The following is a 27675-nucleotide window of genomic DNA, read 5'->3' as shown; positions in this document are numbered from 1 at the left end:
TGCTGCAGGTAATATATGCCCACCCTGCAGTCATACTGGTGATACATATAAATAATAGATATCCAAAGAAGACTTTTCCTCAGTGCATGGAGTGACCTAATCAGTACCATAATAACATTTTTTGCTCAAGCCTTAGAATAAAACACATTTTCACACCAATCACAACAACAAAGGGATCTCAAATGTAAACACTTTTTATTTTTCTACTGTTAACATGGCAATTTGTTTTTTAAAACTTTGTTAGACAAAAATGCAAATGTGCATACTAAATTCAGTAAATTGTTCTCTTTGGCATGCATAAAAATGTCTTGGACAGCACAGATGTGTGGAACATTACCACATCAAGAATAATGACAGTGACCTACAGTACACTTATAACACAATCAGATTCACGGTCAGTACAGTTCACGTTTGTCATTCCTACTGTATAACCTCATGCAGGGCTAAATATAGTTTTAAAAACAGCCATTACTAGTTCTCAAGTTTTGTGAATTTTAAACCTGTGAACATTAAAAGACTAAAAGTCTAGAGATGGTCCATATTGCTGCAAACCACTGCTTGTCAGTGAGCACTTTGGCTTTCTGTATTTAAACTTTAAGAGAGTTGCACATCTTATCTTATGTGGCCTTGTTTCTACTGCCCCTGATCTAGGATGAGTGAATAACAAAAATGCAAGGCGTTTCAAAGATCTGCTTCTCATTAAGCTCAGAGATCTTTTTTGTTGCATGTCAGACAGTGATGCTTTTCATCAGCCTGGACTATCACAGTGAAAAATTACAGATGGTCACAAAGGTACATTACAGATGTGATATTGCCACTTGGATTCCTTGGTGAAGCACCGTTGTAACACAAAGGTACTTCCACAGACAATTTCTAATACAACACATAAGGTGTGACTATATAAACATTCAACAGTGCTGATCTGTTATGTCTTTCTTACATTAAGTCTCTCATTCTGATGTCGGTGGACATCAAAGGCGACATTTTGCAAGACACTAAATACCATGTAGAAAATGAAACAACACAAACAATCTATCCACACAGGAAGTTATTTAGTGAGAGTTAAAGTGCAAAAAAACATGAATTAGACAATCATCAGCTATGCTACAGCAAATTCTGCCTCAGTTTAACTAGAGACTTCTCTGGAAGAACACTTATTGATTGAAAGTGTGAGGTGACTCCTTGCTCCATATCATTCAAGGTGTTTTATTTCCAGTGTATTTAGATTTGAATGGCTCAGAATATCTTGGCATGTCCTTGGTGGTACGTGGTCTTGTGTGAAGAAGGACATAGCTTCACATTCAGGACTGATCATTTCCATGATCTTAGCGAGACATCATTCTTACAAACTCTGAAAAGGAAAAAAGAAAGAAAGAAAAAAAGAAAAAAAAAAACAAAATTTATAAAAGGATCAAATTCCACAGCACAGCTTAAATAATGTATTTTTGAAATTCGTTACCCTCAAAGTCAACAAGTCCATCACCATTCAAGTCCACATCCCTTAGGATGTCTTCTACTTCTTTTAGACCAACCTGGGGAGGAAAAAAGAATGAATAAGTCGACAAATAAATAAACAGGTTGGTAGACCTGCGTGAAAACCAACACATAAAGGTTTTTAAGGTAAGATCAGTTCAAAAGCAATCTCTCTCTCTCTCTCTCTCTCTCTCTCTCTCTCTCTCTCTCTCTCTCTCTCTCTCTCTCTCTCATTTAACACTTACTTGTTGGCCCAACAGCTTCCTCATTGCATCTCGGAGTTCAGATGTGCTTATGGCACCATCCCCATTAGTATCAAACTAAGAACAAAGACCAGAAAGCAACAGTAGAAACAACAAACAAGAAAAAAAATAAATTCTGTAATCTAAATTTCAATATAGACACTCTTACCTCCCTAAATGCGTCTTTTAATTCCTTTATTCCAATCATATCTGCAGTTTCAGCAAGGAGTTTTGGGCCCATTAATTCCACAAAGTCCTCAAAATCAACATGGCCTCCCACTTAAGGAAAATAGATTTTGCAGAATATTAAACCTCAAAGCATCTCCAGAATAACTCATAAATATGTAAGACAGCAATGTTCTTACAGTTCATGTTTATTTGTTGACTCAGCTCTATCAGCTCCATTTCAGTGGGCATGTATCCCATAGTCCTCATACAATTCCCAAGATCTTTACAGCTGATGAAACCATCCTTGTCTTTGTCAAACTCTTTGAAAGCATCTCGCAGCTCTGTTATGAGAGCAAATTGGTTATCTTTTAAGTATCAGAAGTGAATGATATTTTGTGAAGAAGTTCAACATATTAGATTGCAACAACAAAAATTAATGAAAAAAAAAATCTTACCATCCATTTCTTCTGGTCGCAGTTCTCTATCCTGTTAAAATAAAACATGTAATTATTGTCTAATTAAAAAAAATCACAGCAGATGAAAAACAAGCATCATTAAACTATTATAACAAGCTTTTTCTGCTTGTGAGCTACATGTAAACATACCACTGTCATCGTTGTGACCCGAGTGATGCCCAAATCTAGATCAGCGATCTTTTCCATAACAATTCTCAGCTGTGTTGCTAATCTCAGCTAAAGGATGCCTAAAAGAAACGATGTGAAACTGTCTCACATCGGGATGACAATAATAGGCTGATCCCTATAGAGCGGTACCTGTAATTGTAACTCTGGAGTTCACAGAAGAATGCAACTGTTTCTTCTTCTTTCTTTTTTAAGTGCTTGCTTACAATGAACACAACCTTTAAAGGACAGGGAGAGATGCAGACATATCCCAGAGCCCTCAGGGGTTAACAGCAGGAGTAGTGCGAAGTCTAAACACAACAGAGCGCTGACGTCAGGCCTGAAGAACAATCTGACCAGAACCACACAGAAAACGCAAGAGTCACATGAGCTTAAAAGAACTTGGCAAGTCAACCCCAATTAACACAGTAAAACCAGTCTTCTGCCAGTTCATCAGCAGTTACACCAACATGTCAGATCAGAGCATTCTTGTAACAAACAAACAAACAAACCAGCAGCTTTAAGTCTCAGGGCTAATTTTCTTGAATACATAAAAGTTTGATTAAAAAAACACATTTTATCTGCCCATGAACATCTGCACACTACAAAATGTTTAAGCTACTTACCCCTTACATGCAAATCACCACCATGATCAGTAACCCTGAAGTGTAAAAAAATGTTTTTCAATGTGCAGATTACTTGACATTTAAAAATAATATGCTAATTTGTGTTTTAAAGTTTTCCAGACTTAGATTAATTTATTGATGACATTTTCATATTTGTGTGGTGAATACAAAGCTGCAGCCTTCAGCCAACTATATGCATCTTTCACAGCAAGAGGAAACAAGATGGAGAGACCAAACTTGCCTAAAGCTAACAAAATTCAACTTTGAAAACACAAATGCACCATTTATTTTCTTCTTTTGTTTTATATATGACTGATTTTATAACTTGAAAATAACAATTGAGACAGGGGCACAGTCATGTTTTACTACTGTTTCTGGGCACATCCCAATTTTATTTCAGGTTCCAACTATATATTGGGATGCAGGTGGTAGAGCCACTTGTCCACTAATTTAAAGGCTAACTGTTCCACATCTAATGTCTCCAAGAGACTAAGCTGTCTTGTTTAAACTGAACACTAAGTTCCTTCGAAAAGCAGGTGAGTTCCTTGTCTTGCAGTTCAGTCACTTTTGGCGTGGGGGTGTTTGTGAACTGAAAACATATTGGAAAGTTATTTGTCAAAGCTATTCATATTTAACTGTCAGACATGTAATATTTGTATCAATCCCTAAACATAATATAGATTTGTATTTGTGAAAGCCCACCATACAAAGTAAAGGTAAATCAGCTCAAACCTCAACCTGTTTAAACCTGAGAAGTAAACACCCCTGATAAAATGTGACACGTCCAAGAATGGTTTTTGATTTGACGCTGCATTTATTATATGTGAACATCCAGTTCAGTCACTTTCCACATCCATGTGTTCCCTATTGACAGCATTCCCTCTGATTGTTTGGAAAAAAAACAGAAATCCTAGCTTTGCTAATAGAAACATAGCAGATAAAAGCATGCTATTCCAGACTTACGTACAGCCTGCCTGCTCTTTGCCATGCCTTTACTCAGGAAGACACAGGTTTGTCCCAATATGTTGCTCACGAAAACACAGTTTTGTGTCATGGAAACAATGGAGTCCTGATAAAGCCCAAGATAGTCTGTCTGGCCAATCTCCTCACATGACAGCACCAGTCTGAGTCTCCTCTCAGCATCCTGGAGCATCTTTCCATAAGCATGCAGAGAGAGAGCAAAGTGGAGATGAGTAGAGTAGGGATCTGTAAGATCACATAAGAAAGTCACTAACTTGCTTTATATTAAAGTAGACCATCTTTCAATTTAAAGTTGATAATATCTATATCTATAAATCAGTTCCTTACTAAGTATTAAAATGAATCAAATACAACCTCAGATTAACAACAGCACAGCGTCTTTATCAATTAAACTATAAATAAATGAAAGGTTATCCAAAAATGCAGAAGTAGTGTGTAGCAAAATTAAATCCACCCTTACTGCTTTTATATGAGAGTAAACAGTAGCCAGATGCTGCTAATCAAATGCTCAGCAAGTTTCAGCACCTCTGTATAAGATGTTGCACATTCAGGTGTGTGTTAACACAAAGCCAAGGAAGGAGGACATTTATCTCAAGCAATCAAAAGCATCTGTTTCTGCCCATCAATCTAGGAAGAGTGATGAGACCATTTCCAAACAACTCTATGAAAGATTGTTCACAAGACAACTGCCTATCTTTCAAAGAAAGGGCATCCCAGCAAGTTCATCTACATATTCTAATCATCTGTACTCCACTTCTTAGACTTTACATGACTCAATTACCGTGCTAAATATTAAACTTCATGACAGAGAATCAGAAAATGTCTGAAGAAGTTAGACTTTTTTAAAAGGGCTGCCAGAAGAAACATTAAGAGAATGCGGCAGCTCTCTGTATAAACTACAAAAGACCTAAGTGGAGACGTTTGGTCATGATGTGCAACAATAAGTTTGATGAAAACCAAACACACCACGTCAGTGGAAAAAACCAACAACAAACCAAAAAACAACAACAAAAAAACAACAAAACAAAAAAACAAAAACAAACAAAAACAACAACAACAAAAAACCCAGCTCATACCTATGGTCACGAAAGGTGGTGGAAGGCTGATGAGTTGGGGCTTACTTTGTAGTCACGGGACCTGGACCTGAATCAACCATGAACTCCTCTGTAAACCATTGTATTCTAGAGACACCAGCAATCAGATAAAATTTGGCCAAAATTGGGTAATGAAACATGAAAATGATCCCAAATCCAGAGTCAAATCTACAACAGAATAGATGAAAGACTAATGAAGGTGTTGTAATGGCCCGGTTATAGTCTAACAGTCAACATGACTGAAATGCTGTGGGACCCGAGAGCTATGCAGAAACAAATGCCTGCAAACATCATTGAACTGAAGCAAAGAAAGCGAATCAAAATTTCCCCACAACAATGTGAGAAACACCATACAGAAAACAATTTGTTCATACTACAACTGTTAAAGGCGTTTTTACGAGTTACTGAATAATGGGGTGAACACTGCTTCTTCACTCTGAATTACTTTTAGTTTGATTAGTAATGACACAATGTAAAATGTCATGTGCTGTTGTTTATCAATGTTTGTATTTTCCTAATTCTAAGAGTTGGTAAGGATCAGATTATTTATTTATTTAACTTTGTCCTGATACATAAAATATTAGAAATGAAAGTGGGTCTACTTTTTTCACATGAGCGCAGTCTGTTAAAATCTGTGACACAACTCTTCTTAAATACTAGTCTGGAAACAGCTGATTTTTACATGTCTGCTTTGTACAAGTGTACAAGAGTAACGATGTCATAAATGAAAACATGGCAGGAAGTTAGCCTAAATACATCTATGAAACAACATGATGCCAACTTTCCACTCATTGTTCATAACAGTTTACTTGCCACTTGTACAGACTGGCACCTCACACCTATACACTGTTGTAGGAAGAGTAAACATACTCAGAGGAAGAGAAAAGGCAAGCCAAAGCACCAGGGCACAAGCTACAAAAGACACTGCAGAAAACATTATGCAACAAAGACATCTATACATCTTCTTCTGTGGGACATTCAGTTCTTTCAGCAAATTAGTCCCATATAGCAAAGGATTGCCAAAGCATGAAAGCGCTCATCCAACACAAGTTTAATTAAACCCAGTTAGTGGTGCAGTCACAGAACAAGCAACATTATAGTGTACCTGTTATACTCAGAACTCCATTATCTAAACTTAAAGTGTGTCTAATGCACCGATTTTACATTTTCGTGATGAGATTTGAAAAAAAACAAAAAAAACAAAAAAAAAACAACAACAACTCAAAACATTAAGGTTTTGTTAAAAAGTGCAATTAATAAAAACTTTGATTTAATGCTAAATTCCAGAGAAAATGTCTGAGCATGTAACATTGACATCTAGTTTCAGTTCTTAGTATCAGTTTCAAATGTGCCACAAAAACAATCAAATGATCTGATGAAGAGTACAACACATGGAGGAAGTTCTTACCGCTCTCAGTGGCCAGTTTAAGCAGTTTCCCATTCCAAAGGAGAAAAAAGGCATTAAATAGGACCATGAGGGCTTTCTCTCTGTTAGGTTTGGAGTTTGAGTTTTGAAAGGAATGTAAACTCTACTTTCAGCAAGACCCATGAAGCCCGGGTTGCTAATTTGTACCTACAGAATGAAAAACGGTGACCTGACTATACAACCTGGAGCAGTCTTAATGAATGTAGCAACACTAAGAGCGCCAAAGAGTAAAGTGAAAAGTGGGATGGAGGAAAGGGGGAAAGTTAGAGTGCAAATGAGGGAGGGATGTGACCCAAGCAAGGAAACAGAATAATGCCTATTAAAGGAAAGGAGATGTCAGAAAGATATTTCATGCAAATGTCACACCAGGCAAACAGTCTGTTATTCTGTAAACAGTACTTACACTTCAGCACAAAATCACTGGCACCAAACATGAGCATAAACAAGAGAAATGAGGAAAGAGCATTTAGTTTCCAAAGGAAAATATATTAATTTTAAAATGTGCACCTGACATGTTCAGGGTTGCAAACTTGGGTGTTTATTCTTCTGAGCCACAAACATCTGGACAAGGCAAGTTTAAAAGAACATTCTGTAATGACCTATTTCTGTTTTTTTTTTTTTTTTTTTTTGCCTCACTTGCAATCTTACTCTCAAGTGCTAGAAAACTATTTGCAATTTTGCAACCTTGAGATTGCATTTGTGTGTTCATATCTTCTGCTTGTAGTTTAATTTCTCCCTTACCTCACACATCAATGCAACACAAAGCTTCCTCTGCCCTCTACAGGCAATGACAAGGTTACTCTGACCTACAATACACCAGCTACATAGCACTGTAGAGAAACACACATGAAAATAGAGAAAGCAACCGTCTATTGCACTGACACTATTTATGTGAACATGCACAGAAGATTTATAAGAATGTGGTTTCCTTCAAGATAGGTTTCAAGCTATTTACCAGATCAACACCTGTTGTATAAGCAGCACATACTAGCTTATCAAACCAGCTAATGCTATAGAAGCATTTGTGTTTAATGTATTGTACACACTAACTGTATTGCATGTAGCACTCAAACCATGTGTTACATTTCTGTCTGCCACTGTACTCTTCACCATCAACAGTAGGTGTCTCATCAAAGACCATTTTCAGGTCACGCTAATGTTTTCACAGAACTGCTCCCAGGCTGACTCACTGGTTATTTGTAGTGATGGCTTTCATACTATAAAATCTACAAGAAGTTTCTCCTGAAGCTACAAAGGAAGAATTCTGTGTTTCCACAACAGCATCTTCTTTTGGGAGCATATGGAAATCTTTTTTCTGATAAAATCCAAACACTATTTAAGGAAACAAAAAGAAAAAAAAGAAAAAAAAAAAAACTTATGTGGAATACTTAAATGGCAATAGATCAAGCAGCAAGCTGGAGCACTGTGTAGATACTCTATGCAAAAATAAAGCTGTTTGCTTTCACAGTGTGTAAGTTATGCAAAATGGCAGCACTGATAAAGAGACAGGCATAAAAAGCTGCACTCCTTCCTTTTGTATAAATAGATCTGTAGCTCAGAATACAGCCTCCGTCACCAGCAGGAGCATCAGGGTGATTACCTCAAACACAAAATATAATCAGCTCTGTTCCTAACTGAATGACGCAGAAACATGACTGTGGCCCACAAGTATATCTTTTTCTTTTAACTAAAGAGACATTATTAGTACATTAGCACACAGAGATTTCTACCTCTGTGGTACTGGAACATTTTATTTGCCTCAGCACATCCACTTCAATCAGGAGCAGCAACATGATTGAGAAAATCTGTAGGAGGCAGCACAGTATTTACAAATTACATAAGAAACGAATGCGTGGAAGCTGCTTTTCCTTCTATAGTCTGTCCAGTGATGACTGTTGGCAGAGCTGATTAGTGTGTGTTAGGATGTTGAAAGAGCCATGGTTAACCTTTTCACACCTATGCAAGCTCAACACAAAACAAGTCAAACTTTAGCAGATGAAACCTAATGAAATTATCACAAGCCATCAGAAGATTCTGCACCAGGCTAAATATGTTTTCTTTGGTGAGCCTTCAGTCTGTCAGCCCATTGAACAAACCGGAATAATTAAGCTTAATTAAATATATTGCAAACTAGGATTTGGGGCATCACTGTCACAACTTGTCAGGGGTTTTCCTGAGATTTTTGCACATTTCACACACTAAATCTGTATCAACCAGCTGTGGCTATGTTGATCTCAAATTAAACTTTTGTTTTTAATTGATGTCATGGCCTTACCTGCCCAAAGAGTGAATTGAGAATGGTCCGTAAATTGATATCGGATGTAGAGGAAGCAGCACTTGACCTCCTTGAGCGACGAGATGACCTGCTGGATGGTGGGACGGAGCATGAGGACGGAGAAGGACTGCTGACTTGACCACCGCCATTGGCCAAACTGCCCCCTTTATGGTCTCTCGGTTCACAAAGAGGGGCTCTGTCATCGTTACTGTCTGACAGAGAGGGCACCCTGGGGACGGGGCGGGGGTGCGTGTGATACCGCCGGGGATGTTCTGGTTCAGGTGGTCCTGCTGGCGGCGGACGGTCCTCATGGTTGTGTTTTTTGCGGTGATGGTGCCGGTGTGGGGGTTTGGATGTCCTGCAGCGCTCCCTCACACCTTGGCCTGCGTCGCCATTGGCGTCCGACGGAACGGGAACTTGGATGTGGGGGACATGTGACTTGCACTTGCCCCGCGTGGCTGCATTGTTACTACTGTCCTGGTTACCAACGAGAGACGGATGGCACAGGGGTCTTCTGGCACTTACGTCGCACTCGGCTGACCAGAAGGACTCTTCCGTTTTGCTGCTGCTCTGGAGTGCTGCGGGACGGTGATGATGCTGATGGTGATGCTGACCTCTTCGGTTATCTGCTGTGTGTCCAGGGAGGTGTGTCGGTCTCCTTGCCACCGAAGATGATTTCAGAAGGGAGGTTGTGGAATCAGATTTTGGGAAGGAGGCGCTCATTGCGATGGATCTGATCTAGTCTGCCTAGGTTGTTCATCGACATAATTTCCTCCCCACTGTCAAAACATGGTCTTCAGTGAAGCCTGTCCGCTTTGAGTTGCGCTACATGTCACCGCCTGATTGCTGTGTACCAGCGCGGCTGCAGCGCGCTCAGACAGCGGAGCAGAGGAGGCTCATACGCTGCTGCAAAACGCGTCACCTGTTCATTAATGTTTACTGTGGCAACCTGGCTGTGACGTGGCAGTATAGACGCCGGTGAAAAAGATCCATGATCCGCAAAGTTTCTTTAAGGATGCGGATACAATTTACAACCCAAAGTAGATCAGAAAAACAACTGACAACGCCATTAATAAAATACAAGAATTAAGAGATGTGAATTTAAAGGTGAATTTATTTAATTTATTAGAAGACTGAAAATACATACTTCTAATACAACAGTGATCACAGAACTGTAAAGCGTATTAGTAGCCTACATCGCGTCATTATTATTTTACAAAAATGTAAGCCATAATGTAAAAAAAAAAAAAAAAAAAAAATCTGACGCCCCAAAACCCTTACTGGTCCCACAGAAGAGAATAGGGTAGAAGCCAGGTTCTGCTGATCAAATGCACTCAGGAATAATCTTACGACGAATCTACGAAAACAATCATTGCAGACTATTAATCAGGGAAGATGTAAAGCCATTTCCAAACATTTTGGAGTCTGTTGATGCAAGATTATTGACACAACGAAAACATTCAAGACTACAGATCTCCCCAGGAGTTGATGTTGAGGCCTACGACATTATGGCTGAAAAAGAAAAGAATTAGTGTTGAAATGACTCAAAGTCCAGCTCTTGACCCGATTTAAGTTCATTGGCAGAGCCTTAAGAGACCTGTGATGAAAGAAATGACCACAAACCTCAATGAACCAAAGGAGACTTGGCCAAAATTTAATCCACAACAATGTGAAACCTCATAACACATATTACTGCTGCTAAAGATGGTTAAAAATAATCATTTTTCACACTGCCTCTGCATATTGGCTTCAATCTTATCAAAATATATAATAATAAATAATAACATGGCATGTAATGTTTTTACTTGAGATATTTACCTCATTTTTAAGGGTTGGTAAAGAATTTATTTTTAAATTTATTTTTCATCCCTTATATGTAAAACCTTTGAAATGAAAGAGAGTGTCTGTAGTTTTTATGGATATCTACACATACCAGGAAATAATATGAAATAGTTAAAATTAATCTAACAGATATAGTAGTTGATTCATTCAATGATTCATATAAAATAAAAATATTTGGAAGGCCCAGCAATGCCTCTGCTATTGGAGGAAACTTAGAAGTGTCAAAATCCCTAAACAGCTTATGATAAATTTTCACAACTGTGCCATTACAAGTGTGCTGACTGTTTTTTATTATGGTTCTCCAGCTGTACTAAGGCCCAGCAGCAGGCACTCCAGCAGTTGTAAAAACAGCAGGGAAAATCATAGGGGCCACTTTTAGTACTTTCTACAACACCCGCTGTCTGAGGAAAGGGCATACCATCCTCCTCGTCACCTCTTCCACCTGTTAACTTCAGGTAGAAGGTACAGGTCCATCCCAGCCAGAACCACCACAGTCTGTTCCCCCAAGTGGTGAGGCTGCTGAACAGTGCTCTCTCCCCTCCCTGCCCCCAACTATGAATTCTAACCACATCCCAACACAATAACTATAAGCTGGTTTTTGCAGTGGTGCAATACTCCATATGAATATAATATTCCTACTCCACGTGTACACATTTGCACTAATATTGATGTTCCAACACAATTTTGTTGTACCTATGATGACAATAAACCTTGAAATCTGAATTTGACATTTTGTAGTTCCAGATCCAGACTGATAAACTGCTGACCAACTGGACACTGAAGAGGTTGACAAGCTACAGAAGGAGGCAGTGGTAAAATATATCCTTAAAATGCAGCCTAAAGAAAACAGAGCTAACAGATTTTGAAAGTCAAGGGGCCCAAAATTAATTACATCACTGTTTTTATTTGGCAATAGTTAAATAGATTAATCAATAAAGCCAGAAGAAATGTGATTACTTCTGCCTTCATAATTTTGCAGTTACAGGGATAGCTAATCTTTTTATGAGAAAATGCAACAGTGACAACATATTTTCATTACTTTTGTCTGTAGCTACTAGAAAACTGCATGAAAAGGGGCCACATAATTTATTTTTTTTTTCTTTAAATATGTGTGCATTTGCTCTGTTACACTGTGCTGAGGGAAGCTTTTCTGAGGAGTAAAGTCTTCTGTAGAAAAGCCATTCTTGTATCGATTATACACTTTCAATAGCACCACAGTAATGGAAGTGTATAATCAATAGAGGAGTGGAATTTCCACAGACATCTTTATCCCCCTGAAAAAGCTTCCTTCAGCAGAGCAGAGTGAAATGAATGCACACACACCGAAGTCTGGATTCAGATCCGTGATGTTTGTGTAAAAACAAAAAAAACCGACACCAGATGATTAAATAAGATACTCAACCATTTATTAAATGTACAGAAATACTGTTCAAAATCCACACAAGAATGTGTTAAAGAACAAATCCTCAATTCAAATGTAAACAAAATGGTTTCCCCATCATACAGTGTATGTAAAGCCAGTGCTCTGGGAATTTGTTTTCTGTAGTGGGTTAGCAACACTGTTGATTTTAAACCCAATTATGGACAGTGTCAGTGATATCAGTGTCTTCTGATGTTGTAAACAGCGTGTAAATGACCACACCTTTGTAAACATTAGAACTGAACAGATGGGTGTTTTGAATGGCCGTAGTCAGGTAAAGCAGCAGAAGATTCAGTTTGTCTACCTTTTAGACTGCACGTACAGTATATCCATGAAGTGCTGTTGAGGAATTAAGGATGGTGACTTTCATAATGAATACCATGCTGTGCTGCAAAATTACAGTGACTGAAAAAATATCACAAAACAACAGAGAGAGTATCTCATAAACATTTTACATAATATACTAATCAAATCTATCAAAAAAGACTTTAGTGGTTGCCATTTTGAAATGGAGAAGAACTTGCAATCACTTTAGATCTGAATCAAGACAACACAATAGTTAAAGCACTGAAGACGGTTCAAAACATCTCAGACCATTCATGGCGTTTTTTTTTTTTTTTTTTTTTTTTTTTTTACTTCAACCTTATTTACAGAAATACAAACCTGATATCAAATGCAACCAAATTACAAGAGTTTAGTAAATTTACCAAAAACACTTCATCTCTGGTGTCACAGCACAGGCCGACTCGTACAATCTGACCTAGGAATGTGCTTATCTAACCATGTCGTATGAAAGCCATACTGATTTCAAAGGGGAGCACATTTAACCAACACACCAGCAGGAGTCAGGACAGAGACATTAGCTGTCTGTAAACATTCAAACCATTCAAAATTGGACCTCAGTTATTAAACTACATTTTGATAAAGGTTTTTAGTACTGATATGCAAATGAATAGTTCTGTATTTCTGTCATTACATCATAATAATGTAATTATAATCTTGTTTAGATATGTATGTAGAAATGGCCAGTTAAGAATCCACACCATGTTTAATCCAGGTCTACATTAAATTTTGATGTACATACTAGACTTTTGCACAGTAAATTGATGAGAGGAAAGAAATCATTCCTTCATTTGATCTTTAATTACACTTTTGTAAAGGAAAAAAAAAAATCATAATTAGCAACACAATCACAGACAAAATGTCAACATTCTGCTAATAGGAAGGCCAGTCATTCATAAAAATATGAGTTATCTGCAGTTTTTTGTTTAAATGTGGGTTTTTGTTTAAATTAAAATTGTGTAGTCCTTCTGACAATCTGACTCAAATTTAGCTGAATATGTTGAGAAATATAAAATTTTAATTAATAAATATTTTAGCCCTTGTGTAAATGTATGCAGGTGTTACATGTTGTCATGAGGCTTTTCTTAAGGCTTGAAAAGAACGCGCCAGGCAATAAATGATTACTCTGTAACTCAAATTTATCAACAATTACCAGTTTAGGCTGGCCTGTAAACCGGGGCTGTCCAGCTCGGAGTCCTTGAGGGCCACAATCCTGCAGGTTTTAGATGTCTCCCTGCCCCAATGCACCTGATTCAAATTAAATGGCTCTCCTCAAGAGCTTGTTGTCTAGTGCTGCCCAAGCATGATGATCAGTCTGATTCAGGTGTGCTGCAGCAGAAGGCATCCATTGTGTAGACCCATTATGTTCGTATTATATCAGTAGAGTCACACAATGTTTTTTGTTTAATTTAGACCCATTTACCCAATTTTGGATGATGTGCTCTCTATATTTATATTATTATATTTTTAAATTTACAACCAAAATAGCCATTTAAATATCAGAAACCATTTTGCTTCGGTGTTAAGTCAGAGGACATGATGGCTGTTCAGTCACATCCTTTATCCAAATAAAGGTTTACATTCAAAATAAAAAAACAAAACAAAAACTGGAACAGCTAAGCTGACAACTCCAGCTTTATCTCATGAACCAGTATATGAATAACACATCAGAAAATTTTGCATGTTCTTTCTACATATTTAATACCAGGTACTTTAAAGGGATGACACCCTGTTCTGAAAACTTTCCCAAACTATAACCATTTAACAACTGCAGAGCTTAAAATGCATAGAAAGGACATGTAAAGTGGTGTTGAAGTGTGTTATTTATATACAATGGCATAAGATCATGCTATAATGTCCTTGCTACTGTTTTAATACACATTATTTAAATGGACGGACCTGTGATTAGTGCTATGAAAGAAAATAAAAGAATATGACTGCATTTTACACAACCACACAGGTGGAAATGCAATTAATAAGAGAGGCCCAGTGTTTGGTCATCTACTAAGAGGAGTTTTGAGCAATACTGTGTGAGCTGGAAAATATGTACACAGTGAATGTGAGAGCTGGTCAGGAGGCAGAAAACAGAAAAATGGTAGAGAGAGCTGCTCCCCGGTTCTACAGACTTCCCTTAATGCCATCTGTCTCTTTACTTGGACATGGTTTCTCACTCACACCTACTTTCCTTCCTTGTCTTCTAAACGGCCTGGAGTAAAAATGTAGTCCAAGGCTTGTCTCTCAGCAGCAGCCACATTGGGGTGCCATAGGTCCACCATGAAGACCACCCTGGGGCCGTCATCTTGGCTGCCTGCACACAGTCAAGGATTTCATTTTGACATGTTCTTGAATAGATAGCTTTTTACTTACACTGCAAGATTTCCCGTTTCTCTTAGCAATAGACTTTTTCCACACTATCCTATCTATTCTGACTATCCTCTTTCTGGAAAGTAAAAAAAAAACTACTTACCATCATGGAAAGCCCTGTGGAGGAAGGAGTCATCAAAAAGCAGACAGCTACCCTCAGCCCAGCATTGTGGCTCTCCACCAACTACAAGCTCACAGGATGGAGGCACTCTGAGACCTAACAGGGAGAAAAAACAAGTCCATCTATGTGTCATTTTGGGCTTTACATGTATTTTGTGCTGCTGTTCAACCTCTTCAGGTGACAAACAAACAATAAAACATGCTGGTTTAAAGGATCTTAGCAAATGTTTTGACTTAATATCCATTCTACATGCTACAGATGGAAATAGAATCAAAGCTCAGGTGCAGTAAAAAAAAAAAAAGATAATGTGAGCTCATGGCATTTTCAGCCATGTGCTTCCTTTACTCAAGAGAATTTGGGCGTTCATTCTGAACAGCTGATTTACTTTGTTGCTCTTTCCCTCTGTGTAAATTTGCTTACTTATGAAATTATCTGCTATTGTGCTGACTTAAATACACACTGAGCCTCATCAGTTCCAGTTCACTGGATTCTTCTTACCCAGGTGGCAGCGCAGCCTGACATTTGTTGGACCGTAGTGCTCAGTAATGAGAGCTCCAGGTGTCAAAACAGAGAAGCAGGCATTTCCAAATACGTTGTTGGCGATGAATGTACGCAGCTGGCCCAACACTCGCCAAGCCCGTGGACATCTCCTGACATTTAGGACCAAAGGAGTGCCTTGGTTTACCAGATAGTAGGTCCACCACTGCCCGCGAGGAGTGCTGTTGGCTTTCCACCCTGGTGGCAAGGAAGAGCCGCTCCGGGCTGGAGGTTGGTGGTAGATGCTCTCAAACTCAGCCAGGAGGGCGGGGAAGCTCTGCTCAAGCAGCTCCACGTCATGTCTCTGTACTTCTCTGGAGAAGAAAGGGGCTGATGGTAGGTCAGGAAGGAAGAAAACCTCTGGCCGCTGGATAGTTGGTCGGCTGTTGAGGTATCGGCCTTGGTCTCGAACTCCTTTGTGCACCCTGCCCATACCTGACCAGGTGTAGCGCTTGGCATAATCCTGCAGGCTGTGATAGAGCCTCTGGTTCAGGCTCTCGCCAGCGCTGGTACAGCGGAAGCACTCTGATGACTGGCAGAATGCAAAGCCGTTCTGCTCCTCCAGTAGTGACCCATGTTTTCCTTTCCCTCTGCCACGACAGTCTGAACTCATGAAACCCCCCACCACTCCTCCAATACGGCCAGACCCTGCCAGATACCTCCCACGCAGTGGGCTAGAGCCATGGTCCCGGCCCACTCTGTAACAGTACCACATAAACAGCAGCAGCACACATGTAGCTATGGCAAAAGCACAGATCTCGCACTCCCTTACAGACTGCATCCCACCAGCAACCATCTCCCTCACACTCTCTAGTGACCACTCCATCTTGGCTTTTTTCTGGACTGCTGAATCTGATAGAAATATAAAGTGCTGATGAAGGATCACTTAATGTGTCTTTTCTTGATTGTGATTGAAAGGGGCCTTAAACCACATACAGGGGGTTATGGAGTCTGGTGTCAGGCAGCTTTTATGGCCCTGTCTGATATAAACAGTCTGCTGATTTGATCTGACACTCTCGTTCTTCGGGCCTAACATTTCAGCACTCTGCAGCAAGGAAAGGCTTCTCTTTGCATGATGTCTGGCTGTGCGACATTTGTGCTGCTCCCTTGCTTGTTCTTTCAGACAAATGCAGACAGACACCTCCCCTTAGGGTTATATGTTCTCTGAAAAACAAAGACAGAAGGAGAGAAAAGGGGATAAGAAGCGAAGAGGATGTTACAACTGACAACAACGCTGGAACTGATATCAACACTACAAACTATACTCTTGGTGTATTCCTCTTTGGTATTACTGCACTTTGTTTTGCGACTAAAACACACATTTCTCATCAGTTTGGCAGCAAATTCCCATCCAGTATTCACCAAATAAAACACACCTGCTAGAACTCACCCACACACCGTGGACATCAAAAGGACTGCACTCTGAGTACGCACACACACACAAGCAGAGTGAAGACTGTTTGGAATTAAGCTTTCCACACACTCCCCGGTACTGCACTGTGTAAAACCATGAGTCATTGGCACATTGCTGCATTTAACATAAATCTCTCCTTTTGTATTATTGAGCACCACGAACACACACATGCACACCAACCAGTGAATTATATAAACGTAAACAGTGTTGAAACCCACCCACATTTATAATTGGCATTCATAGGTTGCTCAGCAGGAGCTGCATAAATGGATCCTCTGGGGAAAATTGGGCAATATGTAGTCTGTGTAGTCATATTCTGAGTATCAAAAGAAAGCTGCATTATATGGGTATGATTATATAATGCTAATGGACCAGCAGCCACAACACGAGGAGTGCAATGCGTCAACTGTAATCAGAACTCCACGATGAGCTCTCACCAAAAATGGTCCGGTAATCCCGCTCCAATAGATCCTCCCCTACATCCTGTCTGACAGTACCATGACGCCCCCACATCTACCCCCACACACTCGCTCCCTTCAGGATAGACTTATCAAACCCTCGTCGAAAAGCCATGGAATACACACACCCTACCTTATTCTTCCAATCACTCCCTTGTTTCCAACCATTCTAACCACTAGAGTTGTTGCCATCAGGGCCAAGCTGCCACACAAACTAATGGCCAACACACTGGGAGAGCTGCAACGTTCATTAAGCCTCGGTAAACAAACAGATCGCAGTAACTGAGCTCATGTTTTCACCTCTACATCTGCGTGAATGTTTGATACGCTGATTCGTGCACGGTTTGCATCCATACCCACTCAACATTCATGACTGTGACCAGAGGAGAGGAGAGGCGTACAGGTGTTTCTCCAGGCAAAGCTGCGCACCACTGCAGTGCACACGGTAGACGGATATCACTCGCCAACATCACTGGAAACAGCTCCAAATCGCACAAAAGAAGCCGTAACTGGAACTATCAAACATCAGTTAACAGGGGGAAAATTCAAACCTGTCCTACCGACGGGGGTGACTCCCTGTCTGCGCTGGAAAGCAGGGTCGGATAAGCTTCAGAAAATATTGATGTAAATACTGACGCTTCACCAGGGAAGCCACCCAGCTTCAAGCAAACAAAGAATGCAAGAATGCTTCCGGTTTTACCTTTCAAAAGAAACGTCTTGGCGAATAGAGGGCAATTTTTAATTGTCACTTAGATTTGGAGGACACGCAAGATTACCATTTAAATAATGATCACTGGCATGTGCCATCATTTTATACACTCCGTCCACATTAGGTCTACTAGCTCTATAAATAATAATAATAATAATAATAATAATAATAATAATAATAATAATAATAATAATAATAATAATAAAATTCCTTTTCTAGGCGCCTTTCATGACAATCAAGGTTACCTTACAGTAAAAGATACATACAGTTAAGTAAAGTATAGTAAAATACAACGAGGTAAAAGAACAAGAGAAAACATTACATTTAAAAACAGGACATAAGAGACAAAGTAAGTGGAAGGATCATAGGGAGTAGCAGAGTTTGAAAAAAGGAGCCTTTGGATCTGAAGAGTGGAAGTGAGTTGATATTACTGCGGTCAGGGAGAAGCTTGTTTCATAATTGATTAAAAACAGCATACTGACGGCTTCAGGCTTTCTCAAGGAGCTCCATACATTTCGCTTTGGCTGCACTGAACTCATCCCACTGAAAATGTTTATGCAATATTTAACGAAAAAAATATATTAATTTGTTATTTGGAACTACATCAGTGAGCTTCTTTACCAATTTATACAGGTAGAAAATAATTCTAATAGTTTTTTTTTGACAATGGAAAAAATACTATCAGTGCAGAATTATGTTTATGCTACATGCTGCGCTTCTGTTATTTTACTTTAAAGTAGTTTCTTCTAATATCCGGTTCCATATGCTTCATGACTGCCGTTTGATTTGTGCTGCACAGCATTTCCCAAGATGCACTGCAACAAGCGTGGTTGTCGATCACAGCAGTCAGAACAGTAGAGTGATGGTGATCGTTTATGACAACGTGCAGCAATTTGTTCAACAAGTTTTTCTGCTGACCTCAACTATAGAGCACAAGCTGTCATACCCGGGTCCCCAAAGTCTTCATTCTGACCCTCTGAGCTTCACTTGAATCATACAAATCACGACATGTACACCTCTGACCTGGTGTCTGTGTAGTGTAGTAACTATTTTATGTAATTGAACTAGCTATAAATTGAACTATCTATAAAGAGATCTCTCTGCAAGAATGGGTTGTTACAGTGTAGTTTAAAGATAGATAGATAGATAGATAGATAGATAATTTATTAATTCCATAAAAGAAATTGTCCGTTACAGCAGCTGCTATGAGGTTAAAACAAGAAAAGAACAGAAATATAAATAATATATAAATAAGAAAAAAGTGTCTCCAATATCAGCCTGAACACATAAATGACAATTTAAAAATTGATTAATGAAAACAAGCAATAATAAATAAATAATTTAAGATTTAAAGTTCTCTCTTAGAATATCTGTGAGCTTGACAAGTAGATGGAATCTTTGCAAATTATTACAAGAATGAAGGATAGTTGTTTGCATTTATGAGTACATTCAAATTCAGACATATGAAAAGCATGCTTTGTTTTAACAACTTTCTTCCCCTCCTCCTCTTCATGCAGGAGGTGGAGCAGGTCTCGCGGTGCACGCCTTCTCTAAGAAAGCAACCGGACTAAGTTGTTATGTTTCAAACGAGATAACTCGGTCCGAAAACATTTAATGATCTATGCGGCTACACTGAGGAGAAACAGTTATGGCGAGGTCAAAGGCGAGAGTGTATACTTGCTGCGCACTGATGCTGCTCTGCTTGGTTGCTGTAATTGTGTGTGTAGCTGTGTTTGTGAAGCGCAAGTGCCCAGATGACACTTTCTCAAAAGCTGCGGTGGCCGCGGATTCAAAGAAATGTTCAGAAATTGGAAGGTGAGTTATTAACACTTTTGATATGACTTTAAGAAGAAGAAGAAGAAGGAGAAGAAAAAAAAAGCATACAAATACCCCCCCCCCCCCCCAAAAAAACCCCCCCCCGAAGAAAACAGATTTATGTCTGCAAGAAGGATTACTTCATTCCCTCAAACCTAGTTCTCATGCCTTCCAACCATTATCTTTTAGATCAGCTGAATCAAGCTGTGTTTGTCGACATCCTTTTACAAAACTATATTCATAATGTTGAAAAGCAGACTCCAGGACAAATGATTACAAATTGGATTCAGTGAAACAAACGTAAACCTGTGTAATATCTTACTAATAAGGAAATTGAATTGATACGTTGATATGTGAGATATGTTAAAAAATTTGCCTTTCTGGAAATGTGCCAAAACAAACTTCTACTGTAAACAGCAAGCATGAAATCTTACAGGGACATGCTTCAAAGAGGGGGCTCCGCGGTAGATGGCGCCATTGCTGCGCTGCTGTGCACCTCCCTCATGAACCCGCAGAGTATGGGGATCGGTGGGGGCTCCATGTTCACAGTGATGGACAGCTCTGGTAACAAACACATTCATGCAGCTAACAGCCCAGTGAGTGACAGCGTTAACTCATAATATGTAATCTTTTTAAAGGTAAAGTGAAAATTATCAACTCCAGAGAGACCGTACCTGCAAAGGTGAAATCTGATTTGCTGAATTCCTGTCCCAAGCCCTTTCAACTGATGGCAGGTATCTGCTGTTGTGACATGTCAAAGTCAAAGGGTTTATTTCCTCATTATTTAAGAGAGCCTTTCTTTCCATCCTCTACTCTTTCTGTTATCAAGTAGGCTAATCTGCTTCCGAGGAATTCAGTATAGTCAAAGAAAAAATTGTTTGTGTAATTTGTCAAAAGCAGCTAATCTTGATTGTCCTGTCTGAGATCTGTATTTTTTTTTAATAATTCTGTTGAAGCATGGTTGAAAAGCAATGCCTGACTTTCACTGGTTAAATTTCATAGAATTTTTATTTATAATTACTTTTGTCAGATTCAAGTTATTTCTGTGACCATTGTGAGTTTTTCTTTCATTAACTGAAGGGTAATTAGGAAAACCCTTTGTTTAGTGCAGAAACAAAAGGGGTTCGAAGGGAAAAAGCATGTAGAGATCGATTGTAAAATTAGTATGGTGTGGAGGCAAAAGACTGAGATACATGATAGATGCTAAATAATAAAATATGATTCACATGATATATAATTACAGGCTACTTTACAGTGTAGCAGTATGAGAATTAGTAATCTTAAACCTGCTTTATTGATCTGGTTCATTTCCAGCATTGACTGTTCTTTTATCCCTCCGTGCAGATAGCAAATGGATTGGAATTCCAGGGGAAATTCGAGGTTATGAAATAGCACACAAGCTTTATGGAAAGTTGCCATGGGCAACCCTGTTCCAGCCAACCATCCAGCTGGCTAGAGAAGGATTCCCCATCCCTCAAGTCCAAGGTCGATACATCCAGTACATTGATACGAATGAGACACAATCCTTACGGTACTGATGACAGAATCACTGATTATATCCCTCAAAAATATGAGGCTTAAAAAAACCACTTTTCATTATTCTCTCGTTATGTTTGTACTTCAGGAAGTTATTTTCAGATAAAAATGGGAGCTTGTTAAAGATCGGAGACATTGTGAAATTCGAGAAGCTGGCAGACACTTTGGAGATGATTGCTACCTATGGAGCAGACATCTTTTACACTGGAAGAATTGCAGAGGATTTAATCCGTGACATACAGGAGGCAGGTATTGTCAGAAGGGTTTCATCATTCTTTCTTTTCCAGGCATTTTCTGTGCCTGCTGGCACAGTGATCTAATTACAAATGAACAAATCAATCGAGTCTGTAAAGCATTACAGACTCGATCACTCTGACTCCAAAGTGAGCAGCTCAAATCCATAATATGTCTTGATTTGTGTGAAGCTGAGGTAGGTTTTGTTCAGTTTTGCTCAGCAAGAAGCATCTGTTTCAATGTTTTTGTACAGGAGGAACTCTCACGCTGCAGGACTTGGCATCGTATAAAGTTACAGTGACTGATGCGTGGGCTGTTCCTTTGGGAGAGTACCAGATGTACATTCCCCCACCCCCTGCAGGAGGAATCATCCTCAGCCTCATCCTCAACATCATGAAAGGTTCCTGTTGGACACAGATGTCAGAGTTGCTGCTCTAATCATAAAACGAAGCATGTTAGAAAATGTGCAAACTGAATAGGATTACCGGATTACCATTTTAAAATGTTTATTGCAATAATGATGCACTGACTTGTGTTTCAGACAAATATAAAGAATCATTTTTGATTAATTTTTGGAATTAAGGCACACTATTAGTTGATTGTTACAAAATATAAACAATTAATTTTATTTACAGGATATCACTTGAATTTAGCTCCTCAGACTGCTGAACAAAAGACGCTGTTTTATCACCGCTATGTTGAAGCTTTAAAATTTGCCAATGGAATTAAAAGGCACATCCGGGATCCAAAGTTCAGCTTCGAAGAAGTAAGTGTCACTAAATTCCCTCAGTGAATATTTTTCCATTATTTTATATATAATTATTGTATTCTGGTAGTGAAGTTGATGTCTGAAGGTAGGAGGAATAGATCCTTGCTCAAGGAGCAGTGGCAGTGCTATGGTATAAAATGATATGAAATACCTTAATGTTACAAATAAAGACCTTTAGTTCAGTATCTGACTTAATGTAACCGATGAGATGGAATATCTTAAACTCGACTTGATTAACAATTGTTTATGTATCTGTCAAGCTTTAGCTAAATGAAGGGGAGTTCATAGCAGATGCTTTTTAATTAAAATTGTTTTTATGTATGAATTCACTATGTATTTTGTTCGGCTTACATCTAAATATATTGGTATTTTTCATACGAGTCAACATGCCGTTGCTGTTATGATCATCCAAGTAAGACAAATATAAAGTGGTTAAAGGTGCAGGTGTTGAACGCTATTAGACAATTCGGTCACATGGTTGGGCTTTAATAGAAGTAGCAAAGCAGAGTGCAGATGATAAACTTATTTCTTATTTCTTTGTAGTAAACAATGCTTCTTGGCAATAAATCTTATGCTGTTGGAAAGTCTGTTTTTTCCCCTTTTAAATGGTGTCACATTTGTAAGGAGAATGCATTTGCTGTGTGTGACAAAGCAACCAGTATTTGTCTTTTTTTTTTAAAATCAGTTTCATATCCAAATACTGGCATTTTTGTTATTAGGTGTTTCATTGCGAAACTAAATTCTGCTCAAGTATTAATTTTGCCTGAAATTTTTAGTAGGACAGAAACTGGAGTGAAAATTATTAGATAGGTTGCAAATCCCTTTCAGATTTAGTTCGAATTTAATAATTTTCCTGTGCATGTTTTCCTCTGTGTGTGTGTGTGTTTAAATGCTGCGTGCTATTTACAGATGGCGAAGAAATTCACAGAGGATAGCTTTGCCAACCACATACGGAGCTTGATTAGCAGTGACAAAACACATGATCTCCAGTATTACAACATCACTCCGTATCCGGACAGCTTTGGCACCACTCATGTGTCTGTGTTGGCTGAAGACGGATGTGCTGTATCAGTCACCAGCACCATCAACCACATGTCAGTATCTGAATTATTCTGCATCCCAATTAGAAATCAGCCAACACATATCAGTGCTAGTCTGAAAGCATAAAGATTATGGAGATTTAAATGATTTAAATGATTAAGGAATAAGAGTTTAGTCATCACAAACAAAATGCTTTTTATAACAGCACCATTAGGGAGCTCAGTTTGGTTAAGCTGTGTGACATGCAAAGATGGATTTGATTTTAAAATCAGATCAAAACAATCTATTTAATATATATTATATTATATTAAATTATATTATATTATATTATATTATATTATATTATATTATATTATATTATATTATATTATATTAATACTTTCTTATATTATATTTATTTATAACAGATTTGGTTCAAGAATCTTCTCTCCAAGCACTGGGGTCATCCTCAACAATGAGCTGTCTGACTTCTGTGGGAGAGTTGACAACATATTTCCTGGTAATTATATAAACATGATGCATTTTCATGTCCTGTTTTGCAGCTACAAAACGATAATGGTACAGTGCTGTGTGACATTGTCAGGCTCCAGAATTGAGACACAGTTTCTTTAAATAGTTTTTATTCAGCTGATAATATTCATTTCAGTTTTTATATCTTTATTGTATTTTGTTAGAAGTTGACTGTCAGCTGAATAAATGGTTGAAAAAAATCATTGTTTTAATTCAGGTACAATAGTTTCAGGCTCCAGAACAAAAGCAAGGATCCTTTGAACAGTTTTTATTTAGCTGGCAGTCAACTTACTTCAACACAGAATAACAAGCTTAAAATGGAATCAAATCAATATAGTCTGTGACGATCCATTTACCTTCTCTTAAAGGTATCTTTTTCTAAGAATTATACTAATTTTAGTACTCAGACCTTTTCTAGGGAAGTCACGGGCGGGCAGGCTTGCATGCTTTTTTAAACACTGTTTTCTCACGATAATGGGATCAAAATATCTCTATCTTAAGAAAACAAACTTCGTTTTCTCAAGATAAATGATCCTGTTTTCACCAGGAAACAGTCCTTGTTATATTAAGATATTTCATCTTGCATTATTCCTGCCAAACCTGTTCAGCATTTTGGTGTCAGGTTAAAGACAAACCCCCACATGCCCATACGTGCATTCAAACCAGCTCAATCCACACTGCCTGGCCAAGTTCTTGTATTGATGACGGGAGAGTCCGACTACCGCAGAAAGCCTTCTCCAGCACATCCCAAAGATTCTTAAGGAGCTCCTGGCATTGTCATCTTGAAATATACCTATGCCATCACGGAAGAAAAAAGTCCATTGATTGAATAACTTGGTCATTCAGTATATTCAGGTATCAGCTGACCTCATTCTTTGAACACATAATGTTGCTGAACCTAGACCTGACCAACTGCAGCAACTCAGATCATAGACTGCCCCCACAGGCTTGAACAGTAGGCACTCATTATGAGGGTTGCATCACTTCATCTGCCTCTCTTCATACTCTGATGCTCCAGTCACTTTGGACGCATCAGATCACATGACCTTCTTCCACTGCTCCCGAGTCCAGTCTTTATGCTCCCGAGCAAACTGGGGTTAAGTTATGATTTTACCTGCCAGCTCAAAAGCATTTGTTTGTCGCTTGTTGATTGTACTCTTAAGAAAAAATATTAAAGTTAGCAGAATCAGGTCTAACAAGAAAATAGCAGTGGGCAACTGCAAAGCAGCAGCTTGTTTAGTGTATAAGAATGAGGATCAATGGTGCATGTGCAGACCTGTTTGCCAGATTCAAGCAGTGCTTATCCAGCTTTGACGTCACAACCAGATTCAAACCTGAATGGGTCGTTTACAGGCCCAGTCTCCAATCTCTGGAGGATGGACAAAAATTTCTAAATGGTCTTTTCTCACATTTTGTGCATTTCACAACAAACCGGGAACACTTAAATGCCAACAATAAAAAAGGGAATTTTGCTTTAAATGCTTCTTTTCAAGTTAACTAAAGTCTGGTAAGAGATACTGAACAAAAGTAGAGGAAAACATCAAGATTAAAAAAGGTGGCATTCAGTATGTGATTCACTTCATTCAGTTGCTCTATTGATTGCATTCATAATCATTTTCGTCTTGTTCTCCTCACAGATCAGTATGAATTGAAGCTGTCTGTCCTGTCAATCAAAGCTTTTGTTGTGTTTGCAGGGGAGCAGCCTCCTTCCTCCATGGCTCCCGTTGTGCTGAAGTCTCAGTCAAAATTGCTGGTGATTGGATCAAGTGGTGGGGGTATGATCACGACTGGGATGGCCTCAGTACGTGTCCATGGCAATCACACTAAGTGCCATTAAGATTAATTGCTGCACACAAATGACCCTTACTGTTGTCCTAGCAAGCACTAGCAAGTGTCTTCATCATTCCTGTAACCCATAACCATTACCTCCCCATCCAGCAGATTACAATATATAACTTTATTTCTCTTCCAGGCGCTCATCAACCACCTTTGGTTTGGAAAGAGCCTTAAGGATGCAATAGCAGCTCCTGTTGTTTTTGTTGACTCTCAAAATGCAGTGAAGTTTGAACCTGGCTTTGATACGGTAATAAATTCACCCCCCCCCCCCCCCCCCCCCCCTTCTTTTTCCTTGATAAAATAACACATTGCATTGCTTTTGTTTAATTTGATTTCCCTCCCCTCTTCCCTTCAGCATGTAGCTGAGGCTCTTAAAGCTCTTGGACACAATCATGACACAGCAAAAAAATTCTACAACGTGGTTAACGCTGTGGAGAAGGAGGATGGATGCGTCTGTGCCGTGTCTGATGCCAGGAAACTGGGAGAGGCAGCTGGTTACTGAGACCAAGAATCAAGGATATTGGCTGTAATGTAAATGATGTCATTAAAGTTTTCAAAACCTTCCTGCAGACCGAAAAGTTGAAAAGTTATATAACAACACACTGAAAAACAGGTTCCATGAGCTGAACGTGCTGTAGCATATATGAGTTTCAGTAAACACATGGTATCTGAAGAGAACTGAGAGTAAAAATAAGATGAATTGAGCTGTGCGAAACAAGGCAGTGTCTCTGGTACTGTGTCTGACCTTGGGTAACTCTTTTGTACACGTCTTTATCGTTCCAAGTTTATTTCCATTTTTTGTTTTTATTGTGAAATCTTTTTTACAGGGTACTGATTGATGCTCTCTTACAAATTATTTTATAGTAGTAAATGTTTTTATCCAAGTCCTATGTCCTATTTGTGAATATGTTTTTAATATCTGGTATTTGTTGTGTTTGCAGCAGCTTCCCTCCCCCATGGCATTCTTTTAGTACTGAAACTGTTTATTAATCTTTCATATCTGAACTCAGTCCATTGAATTTACTGTCCATGCTGCAAATGACATATTGGCCTCATTTGAAATACTCAAATAAAATATATTCTCAATTTTTACATACTTTTTGTTATATAAATGAACATCTGAAAATGCCTTTTATGTTTTCAGGATAATTATTTTCTGCTGAAAATGTTAAAGCTGTTCATACTCAGAGGGAAAATTGTCAAAAATTGGCTAATGTAATTTTTAAATTTCTATTCAATACATGTTAGAGAAATATGAATGAGCCATTATAATCTGACATAATCTGTTTAACAGTATTAACTGGGCTTTACTTACTAAGTGCTTATAATGAACTTGATGGACACAAAGTAGCCAGAGCTATATGGCAATATTATTGCATTATAAGATTTATTGGAGGTTAAATGCATTTAAAGCTAAAGAAATAACATAAATTAAAATGAGAAAATGAATAAATCCTGGTGGTACAATTCACTTAACAAACAGGTAATAGTGGCAGAGTTTTGGTTTTTTTTGTTTGTCTGTTTTGTCAGAGGATGCACTCAAGTGACTTTCTGCCAGCCAGTCGATGCCGATGACCTGAGGTCACTGTTATTAAAATCAGTTCCTCTGCTCCACAATGTACTCTGTGCAGCCACCGTGACTTCTCTGTGCTTCTTTATAATAATGATTTTCTTTTCTTTGGGCCAGAACATGCAACAACTGGAGCAAGATAATCAAATTAAATAGTTCAGATTCAGTTCACTTGGATTTTCTTTATGTACTGTCAAATCATAATACAATCATACCAGGACTTTTAATATAATAACGTAAATACTTAATTTT

At 38.6% G+C, this 27675-nt stretch overlaps 3 protein-coding genes across 9 annotated transcripts; 1 reads left to right on the top strand and 2 right to left on the bottom strand.

The window, feature by feature from the left end:
- Positions 1-179: 179 nt before the first annotated feature.
- Positions 180-9817, bottom strand: cabp1a (calcium binding protein 1a). 2 transcript variants are annotated; one of them, XM_041998405.1, is made up of 8 exons: positions 6613-6753; positions 4097-4282; positions 2339-2369; positions 2081-2224; positions 1885-1994; positions 1719-1793; positions 1460-1532; positions 180-1351 (listed from the first exon to the last, which is right to left on the bottom strand). In XM_041998405.1, exons 1-8 carry the CDS (start codon positions 6751-6753, stop codon positions 1326-1328), a joined length of 786 nt encoding a protein of 261 aa, XP_041854339.1. In that variant the 3' UTR covers positions 180-1325. The 2 variants fall into 2 exon arrangements, with proteins under 2 accessions (XP_041854339.1, XP_041854338.1); XM_041998404.1 differs by lacking the exons at positions 4097-4282; positions 6613-6753 and adding an exon at positions 8906-9817.
- A 2314-nt stretch (positions 9818-12131) lies between these two features.
- Positions 12132-18068, bottom strand: asphd2 (aspartate beta-hydroxylase domain containing 2). 6 transcript variants are annotated; one of them, XM_042000407.1, is made up of 4 exons: positions 17704-18068; positions 15493-16695; positions 14977-15090; positions 12132-14817 (listed from the first exon to the last, which is right to left on the bottom strand). In XM_042000407.1, the coding sequence occupies exons 2-4, from the start codon at positions 16355-16357 to the stop codon at positions 14687-14689; spliced, it is 1110 nt and encodes a 369-aa protein (XP_041856341.1). In that variant the 5' UTR covers positions 16358-16695; positions 17704-18068; the 3' UTR covers positions 12132-14686. The 6 variants fall into 6 exon arrangements, with proteins under 6 accessions (XP_041856341.1, XP_041856343.1, XP_041856344.1 ...); XM_042000409.1 differs by having other exon boundaries at positions 17760-18068; XM_042000410.1 differs by having other exon boundaries at positions 17805-18068.
- Positions 18069-19663: 1595 nt separating this feature from the next.
- Positions 19664-26945, top strand: ggt5a (gamma-glutamyltransferase 5a). The gene is made up of 12 exons (XM_042000726.1): positions 19664-19927; positions 20364-20491; positions 20566-20661; positions 21272-21458; positions 21552-21712; positions 21951-22097; positions 22333-22463; positions 23376-23560; positions 23915-24006; positions 25712-25818; positions 25990-26100; positions 26209-26945. Exons 1-12 carry the CDS (start codon positions 19761-19763, stop codon positions 26353-26355), a joined length of 1659 nt encoding a protein of 552 aa, XP_041856660.1. The 5' UTR covers positions 19664-19760; the 3' UTR covers positions 26356-26945.
- Positions 26946-27675: the final 730 nt, after the last annotated feature.

Source organism: Melanotaenia boesemani, chromosome 11 (genome assembly GCF_017639745.1).
Source record: "Melanotaenia boesemani isolate fMelBoe1 chromosome 11, fMelBoe1.pri, whole genome shotgun sequence".
In the NCBI taxonomy this organism is placed as follows: domain Eukaryota; kingdom Metazoa; phylum Chordata; class Actinopteri; order Atheriniformes; family Melanotaeniidae; genus Melanotaenia; species Melanotaenia boesemani.
This window is presented reverse-complemented; position numbering and strand designations above follow the sequence as displayed.